We start from the raw sequence: 19,480 nt of genomic DNA, 5'->3' as shown, positions 1-19,480 counted from the left end.
TTTTTCACGATATATTTGAGAGCCACTAGTACAGATATTGAAATGGACATTGCTAAATTTTCGCTTCAAAGTAGATAGAATTATGAATAAAAACGAAAATGTTTCGAATAGAGGCACAGTACTAAATTAGTATTATCTAGAATTAAAAGAGTAGGCTTTTGCACCTTTTTTTCTGAATTAATTAGCGTGGAGCACTAGTAGGTCTAAATTTATGATTATCTTATATTTTTTTTTCATTTATTTTTTTTGCTATTTGACTTTTGCAAAATTTGAAATGGTATATAGAGTTGGACAAAAAGAATTTTTTGATATAAATTTATTATTTCTTTTTTTGCTATACAACAATGCGCGAATATAAAAAAAAATAAATGCTTCTCTATAAATGACAAAGTTTTTTTTTCTTCAAATTTTTAAAAATTTCTTGGTACAAGACGTGAACAAAAAATTGGAAATTAGAGCTACCTTACTTGGTATATTGAAGTAAAATTTGTTTAAGTAAATTTTGCAAAGATTAAACAAAACTCATGGTACTTAGCATTTAATTTTTAGTAAAACAATATGTTTAAAATTTAAATACAAATGTAATTGTGGTGGCTCTGATTGTCATTCCAAATTTTTAATGATAGATCATCGACTTCTGCCGTTACAGATACATCGTAATTTTATGTAATACAATGATAATTATCTCAGAGAAATGAATAAAATCATTTAATAAAAATAGATTTAAAGTATTGAAAATGGCCATAATTCAAAATATAAAAATAAAGAAAAACCCCTTAAAGGGATCAAGAAAAACAGTTCCTTTCATATTGAGAATTAGGATTGATGAACTGAAATGCGCAAAAGGGCACCTCCAATTGCCAAAAATTGGAAATTGAATGAATTGTTTCCAACAGATAGTTAGGAGCATGGGAAGAGATCCAAGATTAACGAATAATTGAAAGATAACATATCCAAAAAATAAAGCTAACCCCCTATAATCGATATTAGCATTGAAAATACTTTGGCGATCACGAATCGCCAACAAGACTGTCAGAATTAATACAGTCATGTACAGCTGAAACATATTTGTGGTAAGAAATAAAGAATAAAGAGTTATAAATAAATTTTTTGTTTTCGATTTAGTGAATTAATGATTGATTTAATTTAATTAAAACTCGGTTAAGAATAATTAAAAAAAATAAGTTTAAGAAATTTTAAAAGCTAGGAAATATGTAATGCCTATTGTGGCATCACATATTATAATAGAATATAATATATTTGATATTCATGATGAAATATTTTTTTATTGTTAACCAAATATTAATACTTTTATACAGTGCTGTAGCAGTTTTGTTTTACAAACAAATATTTCAATCTGAGCAAACATTTTAATACTCAATGCCAAAAGGATAGTTTGGATCATCCTTCAACCTAAAAAAAAAAAAAAAAATATTAAGTAAATATGATAAAGTCAATAAAGCTTTAAAAACTATTTGAACTTTTTTGGGTGCGAAGAAAAGAAAAGGTTAGCGTAAATAACATAGTTCAGGCAGGTTTGCTGAGTTTAAATCTGCAAAAATAATGAAAATTTGAAATAACTTAATACAAAACTGTTTTGGACTCTAAAAATAGAAAATTTTTTTAACTTTCAAGCTATTAAAATTTTTTACAGAAAATTTATGTAGATTAATTGTAGAGGTGAACTTATGAAGATTGTGCTGGTGTTGCCTACAAGAGCTTGGGACAATACCACACTTTATGATAAAATTTTTGCATCAAGCTTGTTTTACTAGTGTCATTTTCCAAACAATTTCCCAAGATAGCAAAGATTTTCAGAAACATCTTATTTTTAATCATGCTATTTTTCACCAAAAACGCTTTCCTGAACAATGTGACTTAATAAACTTCCCTAATTCTTCAATCGTAAAAGGGCAACTAACACGAAATAAAGCTAATTATGTGAGGTTATCATTCTGAAAAACTTAATTTGTAGAACTTTTCTGCTGAACACTTAGTATAATTAATAATAGCTTTGCCATAAATGTACTATATAAGTGGATAGTTTTTCATAAATGAAACAAGATTAAATGATTAAACTGTTCATTTTAATATAATATGCAAGACAAGTATTCAATAAATTAAGCTATAATTTTGGCACTTTTTTAAAGTTTAGTAAAATTAGTTAAAAAAACTTATTTCTTTGTTGGTGGTCTCTGTTTGTTCACTCCTACAATACACTATATATTTTAGACATTTTTAAAGGAATCAAATTGTCTTATACGGTGCTGATAAAAACCACACAGTTCTGATAAAAATCAAAGAAGTGTAGTATTTAAAGGTCTCACCAATTCAAGTGGCAATAACGGTACTTCTCTGCAAAGCTACCAACTGTTATCATTTCATCTTGAGTAAGTGCAAAATCAAAGATCTGAAAGATAATAATTACAAAAAATAATAATCATCTAAATTTAATTAATTAAAGAATGAAAAATAAGTAATTATTAGAAATAGCTCATGGTTAGAATAGAGAATTATGGAAAGAGAAAATTAACACATCTATCTTCGAAATAATATAATAACACATAAGATTATACATTAGTTCAAATTATAGAAACGAGAGTGGTTAGTTTTTTAATATGAGAGGCCGCATGGAAAAATCTGCCCTTTTAATATTTAATTTGTAGAATTGTTCTGTTGAACACTTACATTGAATGTAGACATAAAAAATATAATTAAATGTTAGTGCAAATGCAACATGTTTTATTTAGGAATTTAATTGCATACAGATGCATACTATTATAACATTATAAAGAACTTTTTTTCAGAATTCAGACATAAAAAAAATTATTGATTAATTTTTAATTTTAAATTAAATTACACAAACATTGAGTGAAAAATTGTAATCTGAGAAGTACTGAGTCTTTTTCTTTCATAAAACGTAAGGGAGCTGAAGTGCCGTCTGCTCCCCCGGTTCCTGATATGACACATTTCAATGAATAAAGTATTTCAAAATATTAATTAATTACTTAACACATAGGGACAGAATTCATTTTCTGTCTGAAGATAATCCTTAGTGTTTTTAATTATAGATCATACGTTATTATTTCTATTTATGCTGAATTATTATAAAATTTAATAGTAAAAACGGAGAGAAAGAAAGTTTGGAATGATACATGCCCTAAAATAAACTTATCCAACTCTGTAAATTGAAACATGCTCTACGCAAGTTCAGTGGTTCGATGAACAATACAGGTCTTTTAAATAAGCATTTTAAAGATTTTAAAAAAATTTTAATTCAGCATATTATTTGAATCTTAAGATCAGATTAAATCTTAACATATTGCATTGTTTGCATATTGGTTTGTTAGTAATGATATAGGAGTTCTTTGAAAATTGTTAACATGAACATAAAAATTATTTGACTATAGCATAAGCACATGATTTTGTTATTAATCAAAAATATACTTTTTCAGAAAAATTTAAATTTGTGCAAAATCATTAAAAAAATATTGGGTTAACATACTATATTACATATAAAACGTACTATAATTGGTTAAAACTGTTTCAATATCTGAAAGATACTTAGGTTGCTGACATGTATAACTATTTTTAAGATAATATTCGGCACATTTTTTAAAGACAATATTCGAATGAGCTTAATATTAGATAGCAATCTCAATTTAAAAAAAAGAAAGATAGCGTTGTCTTTATTTTTAACAAAAAACGATTATCTAAATCTATCCATACGGGTTGCAATTGTAATCTATGAAAACTGATATAATCTACACATATATTCTTTTAAGACTAATAAGAGAACAAAAAAAAGAAACAAATATTATTACTAAATACATGACACAACATTCAAACTATAAAAAATTAGTTAAAAGTATCATTTTTACATTAAAGTTGCTGATTATTCTTTCTTCTGTAACACTTTTAGGGATGACGACAACTTCTCGCTGAACATTAAATCGTAACAGAATCTAAAAAGTAACAAAATATCTTAATTATTTTTAATACATAAAGTATACCTAAAATAATAAATAAAATAAAATTTGATGAGTTTACATGAAATATTTTAAAGAAAATGTTTTAAAATATTTATAATAGAAGTTTTGCTTCAAAAAATTAAGTGGTAAATTAATTTTAAGTAGACAACTAGCAGAAAGGTCATGCACATGCTTTTTAAACAGAGTTAATTTTCAGAAAATGTAACGATTTGTTTGTTATTGCAAATTAGAATAAAATATATAAGCAAGTTTAGTACAAATCTACAGTTAGTAAAAAAAAATTTTTTTAACGGCAAGGAATTTTATGTAAAAAAAAACTATTTCTCCTTACTATTTAGTAAATTTTAAACATATTTCAAGTCGACAAATTTGTTGCTTACGCATATGATTTTAGCGACATTTGTAGAACAATTGATGACAATTTTTGCCTTGTCATACTGGTGTGAATCCTAATGATAATATTTCTTTCTTTCCCCCCACAAGAAGCAAATTTTTTTAATGTAAGCCATGTAGTTTAACTCCTTTACTTACTTAAAAAGCTCACAGAAGTTTTCTTTTTCAATGAAACAATTAATCAAGGTTTTGCTCAAGAGTCATAAATCTTAGAAAACGTAAAATAATTTTAGTTTATTCTGATTTTGTAAATTTTATGCTATTCGACAAAATTTAAAAAAAAAATATAAATGGCTAACTTAATAAAGCTAAATAAAAGTGACAGTTGTGGCCAAAAAATAAAAAAAGGTTTCCAGCCTTTTATTTTAGATTAATTTCTATACTAAAACCTAGAGAACTTAAAATAAAAAGGAGGCATAAAAATGAAATGAATAAGCATGTTTTAAATGCTTTTATACTTAGACTATATAAGCACCATAACATATTTAAAGGGGGAAAATACTGATAAAAAAATTACTAGTTAGTAATTTTGTGGATAAAATGTCTATATAAAATCATATATGACGTTTATTACAATCAATATATATTTGTCATTTTACTTACTACTCAAATTTCATGTATTCACTTCAATTCTAAATACCATTTTTGAGTAAAAATGAAATTTCAGTGTATGAAAGTTTAAACTTACTTGAGCTGGAGTTTTATTGTATTTTTCAGCAAGTTTTTTAATTCTCTCATCGTCCAATAGACTAGGTTCATCAGGTTTATTCCTAAAAACAAATTCAACAACGTTAAAAAGCCAAATTTTGTTTGCAAAATAACAATTAACTAGATAGTTAAAAATTTTAAATATTGAAGTGAGTTGAAAGTAGCCAAGAAAAATGTATTTTACATATATATATATATATATATATATATATATATATATATATATATATATATATATATATATATATATATAATAGCAGAAAAAGCAATCTGCTTTCCCAAGAAAAATAATCCTAAAGAATTGTAAGCAATTTCTAATATAATAAATAGTAAATACAGATAACAAATAAACAGTAATAAAGAGAATAATAATAAATTTCAATTCAATCACCCAGAAACCATCCCATATCTTTATATCACTTTCAATTTACATATAACTTACCATGGTCGATCAGGAGATCCTAGAGGGCTGTACGCAGTAACAGCAATGTCGTAACCTTTACAGAACTCAATTAGTTTATTTTGATTCAAATAAGGGTGGCATTCAACCTAACAGAGAAATGTAACATTAAAAAAAAACTTACTATACATGAATTTTTACAAATCACAATGAATACATAAATTTTGAAATACATGAATTTCTTACAAACCACAATAATGCTACCTTTTTAAATTAAACTAATCAGACAAAAAAATGATTCAGGAATACAAAATTGTCATCTTTTTTAAACACAGATGAGTCATCATTTTCAAAAAAATTAATACATAGTTAAGAGACATATTTTAATAAATTAACTTACAAAAAAAAAAAAAAGAAAGAAAGAAATACTTATATTTAACAACTAGCATTTTTCAAAATAAATAAATAAATTTCAATACATTTAACATCATAAACAAACAAGATATTCAAATGATTGCATTGATTTTAACACTTAAACAAAATAATGGTATTTGTAAATAAAATAAGCATTTTAAGATTATATTATTTCCCAGCTTTTCTACTATCTGTAATTATGATATCTGCAAATCTCGCTTTTTCCCTCTTTTTATTTAAACGAAAATCAAAAAGTCCGAAATTCTATCAATCTTCCCCATTTTTTCAAAATATTATAATTATTTTTATAAAAATTATTTTCATGAAACCTCATGACATCTAAAGAAGTATATTAGACCAAAAAAGTCTTTCAAATAATAAAGCAATTACAAACATTAAACATTAGTGTAAGTCAAACCAGAACATATAAATACTAACTTCTACCATATCAAGGACTTTTTTTAGAAATGAATCAAATTTAAATGTTATAGGAGACTATGATAATATATAGAGCAATTTAAAAAAAAAAAAGCAATCTGCCAGTAGCTTGAGAAAATGTTATATCTAATCAGGCAAGATTATCAAAAAGAAAAAAAATGCATACATTTTTCTTAGTCGAAAAATTTAATATTCATAAATTTTGTGTTCATTTGCATTAAAATATATCAAAAGATGAGAGTAGAAACTGTTTGAGTCTTTTACAACAGTTAAAAGAACTATTATTTCAAGCAATTTGTACGCACCACAAACACAAGTATGCAAATGAAGTACAACTCATCATTAGGGATTATATATATACTGACAACCCGAAACTAGAGTTGTTCTTGTTGGTTCTTTTGTTGAACGCTATAATTATGCTGGATGTTATGTTGATTGCAAGCCAGTAATTTTTTTTCCCTGATGAGCTTAATTTATAATAAATATATTTATTCAATCAAGTCTTTAAATAAATCTTCACTCAAATACTTAAAAAAAAAAATTCCCTTTTATAGGAAGGTGGTTTAGATGATGGCGCTGACACATTAAATGATTAAATCTCGAAGTTTAAAAATGGGAATGTAACACATATTTTTTTTAAAAATTTTAAACAGTCCTTACAATATATTTTAATAATTTTTTTTTCTATTCTAACCAAACATAGTTTTTTTTCTTTCTCATCTTGCCTTAACTTTCCACACCAAAACTAAGAAGATGAAAGTTAATAATTGCTGTAACTATTTTAAGATAAATATTTAAAATAATAGCCAGTTGAATACCAAGTAGCTAAACCAAACTTAACCATAACTAGTGTTATGATAGTAAAACAGTAACATATTCTTTATATAGATGTAGTACCAAACCTTGAAACAGCAAAAAGTAGATGTACGAAAAAATAGGAGGCGCAAAGCAAAGGAAACAAGCTGATGTAATGTAATAGAATACAATAGTTTTCATGATTTAAAGATTTTAAAAATAGGCTGATTATTAAACTAGTTATTTAGTTTAAGTGAATCTGATCATAGATATATAAATAAATAAAATAGAACACCACACAGCACTTACTTGCAAAACAACTGGCTTGATTTTGCACACATCAAGAACTCTACGAATCTGTTCACTGTTGAAATTGGATAGACCAATAGCTTTCACAAGACCTTTATCATAGCATTCCTCCATACCCTACGTAAAAAAAAAAATTATCACAAAGCATAGGGCTGTCGATAAATTGCATCACTCAGAAGGAGAGGATTCATGAAATAGTGAGAGTTTGTGACACGAGGGACATATAGCAAAATGTGTGGCAGCACACATTATGGATAAAATATAGACATTGAAAATTAGCAGCTAAAATATTTCTGTATTATTTATTTTACGCTTTTATCAACTTCTTCTTCAAAATAATTACAAACAAAATCACTGTTATGCTTTCAATAAAACACATGGTTAAAGTTAAAACAAAAAAAATCTAAATGTGATGTTTTAAATTGTGCCTTGTTTCTGAACTGATAGTATATGTTTGTAATACAGCATGACAAGGGAAAGGATATAGTGAAATTTGTCAATTTGTGACAGAGGGGAGTAACCATCAAAAATATTGAGAAAAAGTGTAACAGCATTTATGGAAAGTATAAAATGAAGGATTTGCTAAATTATTATGATCTGACAATTCATTCTTTAACATGCTTTAAATGTAGGTAAACTTTTTTTATGAAACAGAAAAGTATCAAAATTGAATAATATCCTCAAATATTCATAATTTTTATGCACTTGAATAAAATACTTTTTCCACTTCAGAATAACTATTTCATTTTATTGATTGAATGTTACTATCAATAATATTTCAAAAGTGTTGGAATAATCCTCTACTCTTTAAAAACAAAAATTCTATGACAAGCTAGATATTAATATTGACTAAATGATATGTTTAGAATAATTTTTAGTAACCTAAAAGCAGTAAAATTTTCAAATAAAAGAAAGGAAAAAAAACTAATAAATGCTCATGCAACAAATAAAACCTGAATAATGAAACTGCCTTAGAGTGAATAGAAAATATTTTTGAAAATTTCATTACTTGATATTAGTTACTACACACTAATAGGATTTGAAAAACCTAAGATTCAGCCTGGAGTGATTATATACCAAATATTTCTAGTCTAATAAAATAATAATAGCGATATAAATACCATATATATATAGCTTTTAAAATATAAATTATAATTCATTAAAATTATCTTTTTGACTGTAAACAAATAACAATATAAAAACTTATGAAATGACAGAAAGTGAAGTAGAAGCGTTTTTGGAATATTTCTCAAAAAATCACGAGTCCAATAATCATAAGTTAACAACATCAGGAATAGAAATCCAAAAAAGTTATACATCTGCATATGAAGTTATCTTATGAAGTATGATGAGTTATCATATGAAGTTAAACTAAAATATTTTTTGTTGAGTTCAACATCAATGTTTGAGGAAAGTTCTTTTTTTCTAACAGATAAAATGCAAAAGCATAATCATTTTATTGTTTTTACCTTGAGAAACAAAACCTGCATTGATATATATATATATATATATACAGTGGTGGCCAAAAGTGTGGACACTTTTTGAAAGTTTCATGTTTTGCAACTTTCTGTGCTTGTGGAATATATTAATTTTCACTTAAATACAAACATTTATATATGAAATTGAAGGTAATTTAATGTAGAATTTAATAATAAATACAGTACAAATACTTCCCCAACAACGAACCATTTATTTTTCAGCAGGATTCAGCTCCATGCCACACAGCAAAAGTATGCAAAGCATGCTTTCAAAATAAAGGCACAGATATATTACCATGGCCAGGAAACACTGATCTCAATCCAATTGAAAATTTGTGGCGACGTTTGAAAATTCTTGTACGAAAAAAACGTCCATCCAATAAAAGACAACTAAGTGAAGCTATAATTGATTTTTGGCACCATGTGATTAAGAAAGATGAACTCCAAACACTCGTTCACTCGATGAAAAAACGCTGTGAAGCTGTCTTAAAATTTAAGGGTTATCCTACTAAGTATTGATTGTGTAAGTATCACTTTAAAAAAATGCAAATCTAAGATAGATCTTACTAGTAATTGCATAACTTTTTTTGTAATACTGTATTTATTATTAAATTCTACATTAAATTACCTTCAATTTGATATCTAAACATTTGTATTTAAGTGAAAATTAATATATTCTACAAGCACACAAAGTTGAAAAACATGAAACTTCCAAAAAGTGTCCACACTTTTGGTCAACACTGTATATATATATATATCCTTAATCATAGAATTAGAAGCATTTTTAAAAAATCCTTGTGGCTAACACAATAAAAATATTAATTTAATTTTAGTATAACTTATGTACCATAACACATCCACTTTTATATAATGTAAAAAACTTGGAAATTAATGTATAAAAAATAGCAACATTTGTGAGTAATATTTTTAAACTACTAGTTTAAAACAAACAAAGTATTAAATAATAATAATTAAATAACCTTCCACGTTTCTATGAAGTCAATATTTTCTGTTAACATCTTGTTGTTCTCATCTTTAGGAAAAAGGTCATCTCCTTCCTTAAAAAGATAAATAAATAAATTAATTAATATATTAAAAAGATAGGAAAATAAATTATTCATCAATTTACAAAATTGCCAAGCAAATATATATATAGAGGAGACCTTCATTTCATAAATATATATGTATTAAAAAGTTTACATGTTAAAACAGAACAATGACAATAACAGTTCACAAAAATTTGTTACATTTAATTGTTGTGTTTAGCCAAGAGTTTGTCACAGTCATAATTTTTGAGATGATTAAGAGACATATTTTCTTCCTGAGCTATTTTTTAAATGGATTTATTTGACTGAATTCATTTATAAATTCTAATTTAATACATAAAGGCCCAGAAATGAAGTAAATTTAGACACTGGCAACTCTTAAAAGAAAAATTAACTACAGAGAATTGGCAACGCTGACAATTATGACACAATATCCTATTTTGTGGCAAAAAACACAACAGGGCCATTCTCATGTTATGCACGGGACATTTGCAGGCCTTTGAAGTTTATAAAAATAGTAAAATAATGGGGTAATAATTTTTTTTTTTACAATTCAATTCAAAACAAGTCTGTTTCTTAAAGACTGCATAGAAAACAAATTAAAAATTAAAGTTTAAATACTTGAAAAGGGATTTAATATAGTCATTATGCACGGAACTCAGAAAAAAGATTAATTTCTACCCTAACTTCTATTTTTCATAAACTCTGTAAATTTAAAACTTGTATATTGTCATTATATTTTTTTTCTTAGCTGATAAATATTACTTCTATTAAATTATGCTGAATGTTTTCCAAATACATTATTTCATAAAATTCTAAATTTATTTTATTTGTGTTATGCACGGGACATACCTAATGTTATGCACGGGACATGTCTTCAATTTATTACACACGGAAGCATACTCTTGATTTAATTATGTATATTTTGAAGTGGCAACACTAATTCATACTTTGAATTTAGTTTGGTGATCTGGATTAGAAGCTTTATAAATCATTATAAAGGATAATTACAACTGTATCGCCAAAGAAAGAAAACAGAGATTAGGAATAATACACCATCAACAAGCCAAATTGAAAATGCCTACAAGAGTTATCAAGCTGTCGGAAAAGCAATGAGAAAATCATTAAAATCTTTACCTAAATCTCCAACCAAAAAAAAAGAAAAAAGAAAGCAGTTTCTGTAATTGCGACAAATTTTGGCTTAAACATGCAAGCTAGTCAGAAAAATACTATTAGTGATGAAGAGTCACCAAATTTAGTACGATAATTTTTTTTCCGTCCAGATATTTTTTTTTACAGCACCAGGAATGAAAGATGAAGTTACAGTTTGGAAGAATGGTGAGAAAATTGAATTAAGAAAATATTTTTTGGTGACATATCTGAATGAAGCATCAGAGTTGGCAAGGTTTAAAAAAGAAAGGATTAATCAACGGTTTAAACTGTCCTGTCCAAAACTCTATGGATCAAATTATATTAAAATTTAAAAAAAATAAAAGGTTAATTTTTGAACAAGGAACAAAATGAAGACAAGTTTTTGTTTTGTTAAAAAATTTATTATTACTTTAAATATTGCATTATTTATCTTTATGCAAAAACATAATTTATCAGTACTAAAAGCATATTTAAAGGATAAGGTACTCACTTTTGCTATTCAATGAATTGTGCAGCTTCAAAAGTTATTGATCTTTTCCTATTATATTATTTTCCTTTAATAAGTTAAATTGTATAAAAAATATAAAATATTTATTAATGTATGTAATTATTATGTGTTTAATAGTTTCACATATAGAATTTTAATCTTTTACCAATGTTTAAGGTTTTGGACACTTTAAAACAGTTTAGGACAGTTTTAGGCAGCTAAGACAGTTCCAATTGTGCAGTCTGCAGAAGATTTTGTAAATGTTGTAAAAAAAGCTATGCCACCTATTACAGTGATGCTATTTTTAGATAAAGATATAAACAGAGATAATAATATGTGGGTCAACGTAAGAGTAATACCAGGAATTTCTAAAATGCATGGAATTACATATTCGCCTTCTGGTTTAAAATTTTATAAAAATGCTGTAGCACCATTAAAAAGAAATCTTAATACCAGGGCAATTAACACCACAAAAAGTGTTGGAGGAAATTGGGTTGTTGTGAAATATGATAATAGTTTATATGCTCCCAGAAGCAGAATATTTTCAAATGTTCTGCAACAGTACTTATTAATATATACAAATGTTCTGCAAGGATTTCACAGCGAAAAAAAGTTAGCTTTACATTAAAATACCGTATTTTTCGGCGAAAGCGCCGCTTCGTTAGAAGCGCCGCACCTAGATAGAAATGAATTTTTTTTAAAAAAAGTTATAGTAAGCGCCGCAATGGCGCTGAACCGCATATATCAGCATCCTTTCAGATGAGACCTTTAAATTACCATTTAGAATATCTGTATAATAAAAAATTACATTTTTTTATGCATTTCACAAAATAAAGTTTTAATTTCTAAATTATAATAAAAAATTTCTTTTTCAGCGAAAAAAAAAAAAAAAGCAACAAAAAAAGTTTTCTCTTTCAGCAAAAAAAAAGAAAAGAAAACAACAAAACTATATAAAATAAAGTTGTTCTTACTAGTTCGCACCGCGCCAAAAAAACAGAAGAACAGCAAAAAAATATTTATATGTTCAGTAGCTGAATTAAGGCTGAACTGATTACAGGAATCCGTAAAACAATGCAATAAGAAAAATAAAATAAAAATTTATTAAAAGAAAGATTTTAAAATAAAAAGATTTTAAAATTTATTACCGTTAACAATTTGAGGAAAAATGATAACGTCATAATAACGAAACAGCTAATAATAATGAAATAACTAATAATAACAAGAATAAGAAATAACTAAACAGGCCCCAAAAAAATTCTGAAGAAATTAGCGAACGGGAAATAAGTTTCACTTTCACAATCTTTGAGGGTGTAATTTTAGTGGGTAGAATGCCCTCTCCTTCAATGGAAATAACCCAATGTGACTCAATATTTAAAAGGGGTTGGGGAAAAGAACAGGGTATGGGACCCCTAATCCAGCATTCCAAAATTTGGCACTTAATCTGATCTAATCTTTTTTTTAAATTTTTTTTTTTAAGAAATTTATATTGATAAGACAAAAAAAATCAGCTATATTCTTTTTATTTGGAATTTTATTCTGTTGAAGTAACTTACTTTATTTTATCTTTTAAAAATAAAAAAGCTTGAAAAAAAACTATAAATCTGTGTCAAAAGAAACATCTGTTTCTTAAGCAGTTTAAAATAAAGTGAGAAGTAAAAACACTTGCATTTCCAATGAACAAAATAAAGAAATGGAAGTTGGAAAAAACTGATCAATCAATCTTGACAGCTGTGCTTGTGCTTTACCCCCAAATTTCCCTCTTCTGTTTGACCATAAATTGGCCACACCCAGTTGACATTGAAACTACCAGGTGGACAACAAAATGAATTCTATCCCTTTTGCTGTTTTTTATTCGATTCATAAATTTTTTTTTATTTTGCCGCTTTTTATTTTTTCTTGTTAATTGTTGCTTGCTTGTTTTTTTTTTATCGTTATTAGTTTTTAGCTTGTTTTTTGTTGTTATTCAATGTTAGTTTCTTAGCATTAATTGTTAAAATATTTTTTTTTTTTTTGTAGTTCCCTGTTAGCTTTTTTTTTCTTCTTGCGAGGTAAGCGTCTTTTGTTAAAACAAAATGTTATCTAAAAGAAAAAACGAGAACTATGATCTCGCTCCAAAGAAGAAACGATTATTTCTTCTTCATAGGATTCTGATTATTTCTTCTTGATTATATTATATAGATTATTATTTTGATTAGTAAAATTTCTCTTAAGATGGGCCAGTTTTAAATTCACCCCATCATAATCTACGATCGAAACTTGACTAAATTTATTGGTTTTTCTGAAATTAACAGTGGAATTGAATTATAGTAAAATTTGGGGGCCATATTGGAATTTCCGAAAGAGATCCGAAGTTCGGCATTTCGTCAGTCCCGTGAGTGTCGGATTTAGGGTCCTATACTTCCTTTTCTGTTCGCTCAAATTACAATTGCCAAGGCGCTAAATAGATTTCTAGCTTGCGATTTTTCCTTAAGCTGGGGGTGGATACAAGATGCATACCTTTTAAATTTTCTCCTTATGCGATGTTTTTTTAAAGTTATTATTTCGTTTATTTATTTTCTTACAGGCTGCTGCCAAAAAGTTTGCTAAGAATTGGCGATGTTCTGCAGCAGATCGCGATATAGGCGAATATTTCGTTGACTTCGTTGTTAATTTTTTTAAATAGTCTTTCTCTCAGAAAATTATTCCATCTTAAATAACTTTCCTTGACAAATTTTTTTGCTACTAAAAAATATTTCGTCGGAAGCGCCGCTGCATCGGAAGCGCCGCATGTAGGAAAAAAACAACTTTTTTTTCGATAGCGCCGCGGCTCTTCCGCCGAAAAATACATATTTTCATTTATTAAAATACAGGATCATACACAGATACTGTACATTATTTTTAAACCAAGGCAAACATTCTTGATTTGTTACTTTTTCAATCACTTTTGAGGTGAAAAATTTTGTTAATGACGATGAATTATTAATAAATTATTATCGCAGGAATATGCTGTCACTTATTCAAGATACAAATTGTTCTGCAGGACCTCGTTTGTTCTGCGACGTACGTCGCAGTTTTAGGCACTTTCTGCTTCTGGGTATATGCTGGAGAAGTTACGCAAGTGCTGGGAAATGATATTGAAGTTTCTGCCATGGTAAAGCCTGGAAAATATTGGAAATGGCCTAAACGAGAAGATAAAGTGTTTTACAACATGAGGAAGTTGTTAAAGTTACTCAACCACCTACAGTTATAAATGCTCTTGGAGTTTTTGATTTTCCCGATTTTTAGAGAAATCTAAGTTATGCACGGGACATGAAAACAAGTGCTAATTTTTTATCTAATATTAAACTTAGAGGAACTTCCTTTGTAGTATAAGTCAGTACTAAGAGAAAGAAAGTAAAATTGAAGCAGTTTCTGTTTTGCCCTAAAAATAAATGAGAAAAATAAAAATTATCATGTTTTTGTGTTATGCACGGGACAACCAATTTTTGCTCAAATAAATTTTTATTTTTTACATAATTTTAATATGATTTTTAAATTTTTAATTTATTTTTAAATAAGAGCATCATATAGATATATGAAAGAAAAAGAAGAAAATTGAAATGCTATAATATTTTTTTAGCTAAGGAAATAAATGTAAATATGTTGATTATAACAAGAAAACTTAAAAAGTACAATGCTAAATTTTAAGAATTGATTTCATAATAAAAATTTAAATATAACTATTATTGTATCTCATTTTTTAAGATTTAACCTATGTACTTTATTATTGAATAAATTAAAAATATGTACAAGTAAGATAAAAATTGAGGTTTAGAGTGTTTACAGTGGAGAATGGCCCAACACTGAAAAAACATGAAGCCAAAGCAACATACAATTTATTTACTTTTATAGCTGGTTCGGGCAACCACTCCTAATTTATTTTACAGTGGTCCGCACAAAATTTTATTGTCCTCACATAACTGTTAATTTCGACCTCTAACATATATATTTAAGTAATAAATAGCATCAAAATCAGACAAATTTTTTTTTAAAAATGGCTTTTGATTAATATGATAGTCAAAGCAGATTAAATAAAATTTTCTCATATTATATCTAAAACATTACTTACACATAAATTAAGCTTGAAGTTTATCACATTAAGCTCTATGATAATTTAATAAATTTTCATAAACATGATTCCTTAACTTTCAAATGTTTCCAAATAAAAATACAAAGTTAGATTATTAAAAATTACTTTGTAAGCGATTGGCCAATGGATGAGGAAGAGATCCACATAGTCAAGCTGTAAATCTTTCAATGATCTTTTACAAGATTCAATAACTTTTTCTCGTCTATGAAATGTGTTCCATGCCTAAAATTTAAGAATATGTAAGAGGAAAACATCAAAGACACACAAAAAAAGTTTAAATGCTGTATAATTATATTTTTGCACATTAGAATTTTATTTATATAATAAGGTTTCCTTAAAAATAAATCATGTGAACTGAATTTTTTTTTAGTTAATAAGCAAAACAGAGAGGTAAGCAAAAGTAAAAAAAGTTCTTTTCTACTAACAACAACTTATTATTTTTTAAAATAAATGCTCTTGAATTGGCAGATGTCTTAGATTGAAAAGTCGCTTAAGTAACTTTATTCGCATGAATACGAATTGCGATATAGTTTTAAAAATCCGTTATAAATATGAAAATCGAATCTTGATATTACAACCACATAAATAAGTATCGCAATAATGGATTTGAAAAATGCGTGAAATCAAATTCGTGTGAATACAAATCGGGATTTTAGGTGTAAATACAAGGATATGTAAATACAAGTCAATACATTGGATTTATAATTCGCATGAATAAAAATCGCTGCAATGTATGCTTTTAAACCATGTGAATACGAAAATTGATGAACGATATTAAAATCGCGTGAGTAAAAATTAGTGGATCCAAACACACAGTTCCAAATGGTGAACATCCACCAAATCAAAACAATCGGAATGGCAGAAGAATTATGTGTATGTAAATGTCTCGTTAATGGGATATAGAACAAATTTGTCAGATAATAAGATTTTGATGCGCGGAAGTCTGTGAACAGATGATTTTGAGATACTCGGAATTCTGCAACACTCGTGGGAAAATCACATACCCTGCTTATAGTTTTTAGACCCTGAAGACCGGGGAGTACCCGGAATTCTGGGGTACAGCGGGATCACAATCACCCCTGATTAATGAACTTACTTTAGTAGTCACAAAGATAGCTTGGCGAGTGATGGTTTTATCAGCAATCTTTTCTTTGATTGCATTTCCAACTTCCGTCTCATTTTGATAGGCAAGAGCACAATCAATATGCCGATATCCACTCTGAATGGCACACTTCACAGCTTCAAATACGTGACCAGGTTTAGACTAAAATTAAAGAAAATTAGTTAAACTAAAGATGTTATATGTATGGGAAATTTAAAATTTTATAAGAATGGAATTTACCTTCCATGTGCCTAAACCGATAAGAGGCATTTCCATTCCATTGTTCAATTTAATTTTGGGGGCTAATTTTGCACTGTAAAAAAAGGAGAATTAAATAAATAATGTAATAAAAAACAATAAGACATTTTTCAAAGAAGGTAGAAGTTACGAAACGAGCAATATTGCTGATTTCATATTTGCGACTATAATTAATGTGCAAGATTTGAGATATTAAGTCCCTAATATGTAACAGAGTTAAAATCACAACATAATGCTAAAATTAAAAATATTTTCTATTTTTATATGAAAATAATTGCCAAGTATTGGCAGTGGCCTTGAGAAACTGTAAAATCATGATAGCATAAAAAAAATAAAAAAAAAACATTACAGAAAGGGACCAATTTGAAGGTTATAACTTGGAGTAACCCTTGGCCAAACCTTCACCTACTTTTTAAATTTTTTTTTTTTTTGTAAGTTTAAAATCCCTTTTCACACCTTGCCAATTATAGTTCGAGCTAACAGGTACCAATAAAGAAATATCCTCTTCAAATTCATATTTTAGAATTAAGGCACATTAAATGATAAGATGAATGTTAAAGGAGTTAAAAATTCATCACAAAGGTCTGATGAGCTGAAAACGAACTGAAAGCAACTTTTATCAATTTTTTTTCCTTCTGTAGTTGGATTTGTATAACCCAGCTGAATTTGAGTTATGCACTTTGAGTAGCACTTACATTATATTTTCATAGAGTTTTTATCTAACTTTTTAAGCATTATTGTATTTTGAATCTAAATAAATGCTAAAGCAATTCCTTTTCTAATTATTAATTTACCTAAACATCAAATTAATTTATTCAACAATCAAACTAATTTCGTAAAAAGAGTTCATTACATTTCCTTCTAAGCAGATAGTTTTTTCAGTATTGAAGAGGTTCACTGTATGTAAAAATAAGAAAACACTTATCCTGATTTTGAGAAAAAAAAAGAGTGAAATTTTATTCCTTTAAATGTGACATTTAAAAAAAAAAGAAGAAATTACATGTAAAAGCAGGGAGCATTTTCTTTTGATTTCCAGGACTATCGTCACATAATTTAAAAGAATATTTCAGCTACAACACTCATTCAAATTCCTACAGATATGAAATAGCATTGTGATTAATTATTATTTTTTTAATAATCTGAAAGATCTTAGCCATTTAATATTAAAATGTTTAACATTAGGACAATTAAAATAATTGCAAGATCATTTTTTTAAAAATTTCTAGTTCTCAACAAACTATATAATGCTTTTTATTATGTATTTATCTAAATGTTTAATAAAAAAACGAACATTGTTTTAAATCAATGAGTTCATTGAAATTATCGGTCCTATTATTGACTTATTTAAAATAGCTTTATACATCCAACTAAAATGGAAAAATTTTTGAAAATTATTAGAGAGAATAAATATTAAAAAAAGTTATAGAATCGAATGAAATCTTATATTGCACATCAGTTTAATAGTATCTTTAGAAAAAATACAACTTACGAGCTCATGATCCCAGTGACAAGAAAAAATTTTCAGTGACGGAAATACCGGTAGTCAAACTGAATAGAAAGAGAATGGAAAGGGCAAACAGATTAAAAACCCGAAAATTTATCAGTTTACTAGATAAGAGGAAAAAAATGAGTAGCAATTTAAACTCTTGTTTGTTTATTTAACTATCAATCAACATTACACGTACATTCCAGCCGGATAATGTTACAGAAACTTTTTCTGACGAATGAGTAGAATAAGTTTATTCCATTGGTTTATCTTATCTTCTATGCCAAGGTTGATTCATTCAGAAAAACTCACAGTAAAACGTCGTCAAAGTTGATTACAATTTACATTACGAACAGCAGTGGTGTTTACACATATTTGGATTATTGGCGCCATCTAACATTTACATTCTGAAAAAAATGTATTCATGTGAATTAGTTAACTAAATTAAATTTCATTGTTAAAATCACGATTTCATCAATTAAACATTACAAAAACATTAGATTCATTCAACAAAATTTGGTGTAATTTTTAGCCAACTTGGTTGAATTACATTTATAGTCTCTTAAAATTTAATAATTACGTTTTTTAAGTATATCTTTTATAAATGCATATGATTTAAATGCATTCCATGAAATCACCCATCCCTTAATAAAAATGAAAAGAACTTGTGTAAACCCTACACATCGCATTACTGTTTCCATATGCAATTTTTAAACGCTAATAAATGACCATGATTGATAGAATGCACTACATGCAAACTTTAATCACGATTCCCTACGTTTTCTTCATATGATCACCTCTTATCATTTTGACGTTACAAAACAAAAATTAAGTGATAAAATTAGTGGGAAAATTTTATTTACAGACAAATTATATAATTTTAATTTTATGTATTTGTTAAATCCGCTAAACCA

General features: G+C 26.9%; 1 protein-coding gene across 1 annotated transcript; it reads right to left on the bottom strand.

Moving 5' to 3' along the window:
- Positions 1-1,266: 1,266 nt before the first annotated feature.
- LOC107455823 (aldo-keto reductase family 1 member B1) lies at positions 1,267-18,636 on the bottom strand. The gene is made up of 11 exons (XM_087150150.1): positions 18,570-18,636; positions 17,063-17,135; positions 16,817-16,984; positions 15,826-15,942; positions 9,908-9,985; positions 7,450-7,566; positions 5,536-5,642; positions 5,074-5,155; positions 3,882-3,965; positions 2,328-2,410; positions 1,267-1,413 (listed from the first exon to the last, which is right to left on the bottom strand). The coding sequence occupies exons 1-11, from the start codon at positions 18,575-18,577 to the stop codon at positions 1,371-1,373; spliced, it is 960 nt and encodes a 319-aa protein (XP_087006276.1). The 5' UTR covers positions 18,578-18,636; the 3' UTR covers positions 1,267-1,370.
- Positions 18,637-19,480: the final 844 nt, after the last annotated feature.

This window comes from Parasteatoda tepidariorum, chromosome 8 (assembly GCF_982258835.1).
Source record: "Parasteatoda tepidariorum strain Cologne lab strain chromosome 8, Ptep-v5.0, whole genome shotgun sequence".
Classification (NCBI taxonomy): Eukaryota; Metazoa; Arthropoda; class Arachnida; order Araneae; family Theridiidae; genus Parasteatoda; species Parasteatoda tepidariorum.
This window is presented reverse-complemented; position numbering and strand designations above follow the sequence as displayed.

What these genes read in the sequence shown, in the direction of transcription:
- LOC107455823 (XM_087150150.1), bottom strand. An exon ending in ACTTCATAGAAACGTGGAAG is followed by an intron (nt 7,567 to 9,907) that starts GTTATTTAATTA and finishes TTTTTTACGTAG; the next exon opens with GGTATGGAGGAATGCTATGA. An exon ending in CGTTATTGCCACTTGAATTG is followed by an intron (nt 1,414 to 2,327) that starts GTGAGACCTTTA and finishes TTTTTTTTTTAG; the next exon opens with GTTGAAGGATGATCCAAACT.